This window comes from Cydia strobilella, chromosome Z (genome assembly GCF_947568885.1).
Source record: "Cydia strobilella chromosome Z, ilCydStro3.1, whole genome shotgun sequence".
NCBI lineage: Eukaryota > Metazoa > Arthropoda > Insecta > Lepidoptera > Tortricidae > Cydia > Cydia strobilella.
In genome coordinates, this window is record NC_086068.1 from 14,425,750 (window position 1) to 14,433,248 (window position 7,499).

The following is a 7,499-nucleotide window of genomic DNA, read 5'->3' on the forward strand; positions in this document are numbered from 1 at the left end:
GGCCGAGCTTGCCCGGGACTCTTAAATGAAGATTACTGTTTACATGGCGGAACAAAAAGTATCATTCATAAGATGAACATATAGGATAGCTTTTACCCCTAAAAGCATGTGCTAATAGGATCAGAGTCACATGTAAAAGCTAGTTACTAAATAAAATACCTAATTCATGCATGTTTGAGAAAGATAGACGCATTTAAAATGGCATGGCGGTAAGAAATCCTGCTTCTTCTGATACAGGCGTTCGTAGGGCTCTGTAGGAAAAAGATAGGAGGGCGAACCATTCGTTCAATCCATTAATTGTAATGCAATTATCAATGATACTACATCAGTTACTAGCGGCGATACTCCTCGCTCCATTTGGAATGTGGGGAAAAACTCGCACTGACCCTTAATGAAACAAGTTGGTCCAGGCTACAGCTATGTGTTTGTGAAGCTGGAGCTGGTGGTGTGATATTAAAGCGAACAGAGGCCTCGCCGGCGGGTTGCGGAGGCATAAGGTGGGGAACATCTTTGTGTTTACGAGTAATATGCGACTTAAGACCTCGGGATGTGAACACTCGCGACGAGTCAAGACAGTAAGGGGCACGACGACTCAGACAGAGAACTCATTGCATCTAACACCATAAAATAGTAACATAGTAAATGAGAAACTTATATCAAATAACAAACACAAACCACAGTATATAATTACGTATAACTAAACAATTCACAATTAACGTCTGGCACGATACTGCAGAGTCGATACTCTCTCGATGTGTGGTGCACGGTGCACCGTCGCGACTAGCGGCGGCAGCGGGGACTTGGTCGGAGCCGGAGCGCTAGGCCTCAGACGGGGCGTCGAAACGAAAGGGGCCTTACGGCAGGCGAAAGCCGGCACTCCAATGGGTAGGCCTAGTTTTTTACAGGCGCCTTCGGGGACATCGGTAAACAATGAATTCGATAGGGTCGTAATCGTAACACAATTTCAAACCGTAGCACAAAATTCTTACATTGCATATTTCCATTTTAAAAGAACATTTTTACATATATATTATATGATTAAAGTAGAATTTTACTACTGCTGTAATGCGACATGCTAAAGACGGTTAAATTTGAGGCGACGGTATAAAAGTTTTACTTTAATAAACGCCTTAAATAAACTCAATTAGAGTTTATTTTTCAAAAGCTTACACCATGGATAATTTTTAACTATCAATATCACATGTACATAGATAAGTGATAGGATGTCATTTAGCCAAATATTCATTAAAATACACTTTAAGTAAACTTGTTTAGAATTGATTTTTCAAAAGCTCAAACCATGGATAATTTATAACTGTCTATGTCATTTATACATGGATAAGTGGTAGAATGTGATTTAACAATCTATTCTTTAAAATACACCTTAAGTCATCGAGCTTAAAATTCATTTTTCAAAACCTCATCGCTATCATTTGTCACTTATACGTTATCCTCGATCCTTTATACCGAATTAAATCACTTATCAGATATGCCGTCTTTTCACTTATACAATGATAAATGAAATGGTGACAAAGCATCATAGCCCGGCTGAACAGTATTTTAGACGTCAAATTGAGGGTGAAATTAGTTGTAGCTGTGTACTTGTATTTTGTATTGTTTATTCGAATAATGGAGAGTAGAACTCGTGTCTCCTACAAAATAGTTAGCAATTATTCTTATTCAAAAGACATGCATGTCACATGGAGTAGTTAAGAAAATTAACGGAGGATTTACCTATTTCAAACAATACCGAGATAGGTAAATTTCCTCAGATATGAACTTAAAAAGTGACAGGTATGTAAAGTTTATAATGTGTGGTTGTAGAGCTGGACTACGAGGGCGGCGGCTGCCATTTCCTGCGCTACAACTGTTCGGTGACCGACACGCGGCCAGGCTGGCTGCTGATGCACCCGGGCCGCCTCACGCACTACCACGAGGGCCTGCGCGTCACGGCCGGCACGCGCTACATCATGATCTCCTTCGTCGACCCGTGAACATCCTGCCCTGCCCTGCCCTGCCCACTGTCACTGTCACTACTCGACCATTAATTGACGGGTGTTGTTACCGACCGAGGCCAATATTACCTCGGCTCGTTTCTAAATTGTCCGTTTTATTCGCTTGACAGACTATATATAAATATAAATTAGAGATGCACCATATATTCGGTTACTATCCGGTATCCGGCCTATCCGGCCCTTATATTGCAATCCGGCCAGATACCGGATAGTGACCTACTATCCGGTCGGATACCGGACAGTAACTGCTTGATTTCGGAGTAAACAAATTGGATTTAAGAAACAGTCACGGTCATAAACGTATAAAAAAATAAACATTGGACTCACTTTCACGCGCACTCATTTTGAACCTAGAAACGAGTCCGCGCGAACGTTCACTACTAAACAGGTCAAAACCTGCACAATGCGCACTTGAAAAACCGAAATGTATATATAGTTCCGCCGCCCGAATATTCGGCCGATGGTCAGACCGAACATCCGGTATCCGGCCAAACAACTATCCGTTGCATCTCTAATATAAATACTAACAAGGCAAAAAGAAAATCTGTCCCACATGCCATGTTTATACTTAAGGCAGAATACTTTGTTTAACTAAAAAAAAATTGTGACCTATACCCGTACCATGAGTCACTGACAGTGTCAAAACTGACATATACTCTAACGTCTACGTAATTTACTTTCTATACATCTCGTTCGCACTAATATGTCATGTATGTACGAGCGAGATGCATAGAAAGTAAGTTACGCTCACGCTAGCGTTTATGTCAGTGCCAAACTGATGGTAACCGTACTGGTGTGTAAATGTAAATCCATGAGTTTCTTATTAATAAAAAAAAGTACATGATATTCTAAAAAGTATGTTGATTTAACTGTAATTTGTTCTGGGTCGTACATATTACATACCTACTGGGTCTATGTAAATAATGTGCAGATATCGCCTTTTGTGGTACCTACGCAGTTTTGTCAAGTGGGTAGGTACAAATAGTGTCGATAGTTCTGTCATTAATAATAAAAAAATAGCAAAACAATAATTTTATATCTGATGAAATTAATAATCTACTAAAATAATTTAATTATACTTTTCAGTAATGATTAATTAAGCCAAAGAATTATTGTAAACTGAACAATTGATCTAATTGACTAATAAGAATTGTAAGATTTTACATTATTATGTTTTACTTAAACGTATTTCGGATATATGTGAGTCTAGAGCGTGTATTTTATAAAAATTGTAGCAGTGTGCAATTCGATCATTTTATTAACGGCAGTCAATTTCAGATGACTTTCAATAATAGCAAGCAATACACTATAAGGACCTATCAGTTCGGTGGTCTTGTCTCTCTAGTTCACATAACTAATACATGTATGTACTGTGCAGTAGTATGCTGTGAGTTAATTAATAAGAAATTGCCTACTTTAAGCATTTATTAGGACTAGGGCCTTGTTTAGAGTACATGCAGTATTAATAAGCCGTAGCCGTGTAATTTGGGTTCTAATGGAATTCATTGTCTTTATATCCAGTTCCTATACATATACTAGATAGCCAGTGGTACGTACTCAAGGCCTTGTATTTTTAATTATTAATAATATTATACTTGATATGAAAATGACGTGTTTTATATTTTCTTAATTTCCCAAATATTATTTCCATTGGCTTGGTTTTTGTTTCATTTAACATTTCACTTATGATCACGTCTTGAATAGTTTTGAATAGGGTAGGTGCGTCAGTTTTCGTCCAATTATAGCAGTTGGCAACTTCAAAATGCGAAAAAAATATCTTAACGTGCTCTTACTTAAATGTGTTGTATTTTCATTGCTCATACAAATCATACATTTTGTCTTTATAAGGTCCAGACCATAATACCATAACTACCAGACCATAATATTTACGTTTAAAAAAATATATTTACAAAAATAGTGTCATTTTAGTTTTCGTCGACAAAAAATTTGTTTCCGTCCACGTATGAGCTAGTTTTCGACCACTGCATTTTTGAGTTGAAAATCAATTGCCTATCTTAGGTATTTAGTTTTTATCACTGCACTTTATAAAACAGTCCCCTCCGCGTCTGTCTGTTTGTGTGTTTATACTTATGTTCGCGATAAACTCAAAATCTACTGAACGGATTTTCATGCTGCTCTCAATTTTTTTTCACCTATCGATAGAATAATTCTTGACGAAGGTGTATAATTTGTTATCCCGTGTGAAGCCGGGGCGGGTCGCTAGTGTCATATATAAAACATTTTAGTTAGGTTATAGCTTTTGACCGCGTATAATGATTATTTTGGTGATAAAAACTATATTATGTCCTTCCTCGGGACTCAATCTATCTTCATACTAAATTGATTCATCTGAATCGGTGCAGAATCTATTGTACAGTCGCCATCAGATATATCGGAGCGGCCGAAAAGCCCAAAAATATCTTAACACGCACTTTAGCACCTTGACAATAGAGGCGTGTTCAGATATCAGTGAGCACGTTGGCCGCTCCGATATACCTGATGACGACTGTACATAATACTATTTTATTCACGCACCGCTGACAAAGGAGTGGACGTAAACTAAACGCCTAATTATAATGCCATACAAATTATATTGGCAGAAAAAAACATATATTTTGTTGATATATGTATGTATTTCAATAAAATCACGATACTAAATACCGATTTTGACGACCGGTCTGGCCTAGTGGGTAGTGACTTTCTAGCTATCACGGTTCATGAGATACAGCCTGGTGACAGACAGACGGACAGCGGAGTCTTAGTAATAGGGTTTCGTTTTTACCCTACGATACGGAACCCTAAAAATTAATCACGGGATCATATGAATTAAACGTTAAGATATAGTTGCTTAGTCATTAATTGCACTTGCCAAGGTGCAAGTAACGGTACAATGTAGGTACAGGTAGATTCACAAGAGCTGGCACGGATGGAATGAATGCCTGAATGAAAATATCTGTGTGTCACATCAACCAATTAAATGGTAGCTCCGACTGAATACCGATACAGGTGTCACTCATACAATGAAAGTTTCTTTTATTCCATTAGTGCCAGATTTCGTGAATCAATAACCTGTACGAGGGGACTTGAGGGGAGGTCCAAAAGATCGCGGAATGGTGGAAATAGGGGTGGGGATTAGCACAATTTCTGGTACAGTTCTATTTATGAACTCATTAAAAGTGCCTACATATACCAATTATCAGCCTAATAACCTCATTACTTTACCAAATTTCGCCGATTGGACAAATCAATCCGGAAGAATTTTGCGAGCATATCGAAAAAAAATCGACGCGTCCAGGAAGCTTTTCGATTTTTTCGAACAGTATGACGAAAAAAGCACGCCGCTTTTGCAGCGGATTGTAACTGGATGAGACCTGGGTTTATCCTTCTGAACCTGTAGGTCTAGAACAGCAGGGGCGCGACAGTATCTCGCCCGCGACTACTGGCCTTTTCTAACAGTATTAATTAAAGAGGGACGGGTAGTCATTCTCGCGGGCGAGATACTGTCGCGCCACTCCTGTGCAAGCCCGGGAATTTTGATGATTGACTACAAAGACAAGGGTGTCACTATCACTATAGGGTTGATGACACATGTTGAATTTTATAACTAAATTTAGTTAAATAGATAGAAAATGAGCAATTTATAACAATAAATTGGAAACCTAAAAAAATGAGAATAAAAAATACGTTTAATTTTTTTTTACTTCCAAATAGGAAAAAAATAATGGTACCTACCATTCGATTCCTTACATTTTATTAAAAAAAAATTGTATGGCAACAATATTAGGTACATTAACACATGCTGATGATGATCAGAATGGAACTCTTCAACGACACACATAGTTCACGTTTGGCGATTTATTCTCTTCGTTTTGGACCCAGACCCATACTTGGACCTGGACTTTTTTTTGAACTGCGATCCTCACAGAACCGAACTGCTATCAGAAAAGTGGGTTAGGTTAGGTTAGAACTGTGACCCTTACAGAAACAAAATGCTATCAGAACATTGGGTTAGGTTAGGTTAGAACTGTGACCCTTACAGAAACGAAATGCTACTAGAAACGGGTGGTTTTACCTCCTTTTAGTTAGGCAAAAGATGCTGTCTTTTTCATTTCATTGTCTGGAGTGCACCATCAACAATAAGTAACCTTTCAACGGCATCTCCCATTGAAGTCGTTTTTTTTTTTTTTAAATTATGTTAGAAGCGTTTCGTCAGTAAAGTGTGGGTGCCAGACTTTGACCATCAATAGTGACTTTTATATTGCTTTAAGGCAATGGGTCCCATACATACAGATCCTCAAAACAAACCTGATCGACTGATGCCATTCATGAAAAAAATTCAAATACCCTATTACTGGAGAGTACTACGCAAGATTATTGGATCAAATGAGGGAATCTATTAAAGAAAAACGGTAGATTGGATTGGTTTATTCGAAAACACAATCCCCTATTAGTAGGGTAAGTACCTAAGCGCCTTGAGTATGCACTTTAGTCTCAGGCGATGCCGCTTGGCACGATTGTTCCTTAGGTCTAACAAAGCTGATTTGGCCCGGTAGCCACGATATCATACCGTGCATACCCCCTAAAAAGGGGGGTGAAAGAGTCGGCTCCCCAGGTCCAATATGCTATGCTATGCTATATTTCTTCCTGCTCTTAGCAACTAGGGCAAGTTATATATCATTTTCGTATAATTTAGGGACGAGGAATTCATTTATGAAATAATAATTATATCTTTCCATACAAAAAAGGGGTTTTTGTACAAAAAATGTGATGTAATTTTTTGTGACACTTTTGGCCGTTACAACCCAGGTAGCAAAATGACGTCAGCGACGTCTTAAAGACGGCATTATTACGTCATAATGACGTCGCTGACGTCATAATGACGTATAAATGCTACTGGGGAATCACAGTGTGGCGATTTGCACTAAATAAAAAATTGGACAATGTAGCCGATTTTTTCTTCATTTTAGAAAATATCGTTTTAAAGTAGGTATTCATACATTTTTTTCGTAAAAGAAAATAAAGTATAGTGCGTGGCGGTGACGATTTTCATACAAATGGAACTATGGCCATAGTCAAAGATTAAAAATGTTTACAAAAACACTGAATTTGGCATTTTAAAAGTAAAAATATGGTGTTTTAATGATTTTTCCATGCGTTTTTGCCCATTTAAGGAACAAATTTGTCGTTTTTCTTTTTAATTATATAAACTTTAACCCCTCTATCTATTTCACCCCCTTAAGGGTTGATATTTTCAAAATTTATTTAATAATTAATTTATACCTATTATAATTAATCGATGTTCAAACTTTCAGCTTAAAATGTTCAGTAGTTTAGGATCTACATGTGTTTGAGTTAAATACATTTTTATTTCATAATATCCCATACATTAAAATATCTAACTAATAAACTCTACCTTTACCCTGCTTACTCCCGGATATCATACAATCTAAACCACTAAAGATGTGAAGCTGAAATATTCGACAT

The 7,499-nt window shown here is 37.5% G+C and overlaps 1 protein-coding gene across 1 annotated transcript in view; it reads left to right on the forward strand.

The window, feature by feature from the left end:
* Positions 1–3,178, forward strand: part of LOC134754228 (procollagen-lysine,2-oxoglutarate 5-dioxygenase) — a 33,018-nt gene extending 29,840 nt beyond the window's left edge. Inside the window, exon 13 of the mRNA XM_063690400.1 lies at positions 1,825–3,178. Coding sequence (XP_063546470.1) covers positions 1,825–1,994 — 170 coding nt within the window. The 3' untranslated portion in view covers positions 1,995–3,178. The remainder of the gene's footprint in view (positions 1–1,824) is intronic.
* The last annotated feature ends 4,321 nt before the right edge of the window (positions 3,179–7,499 follow it).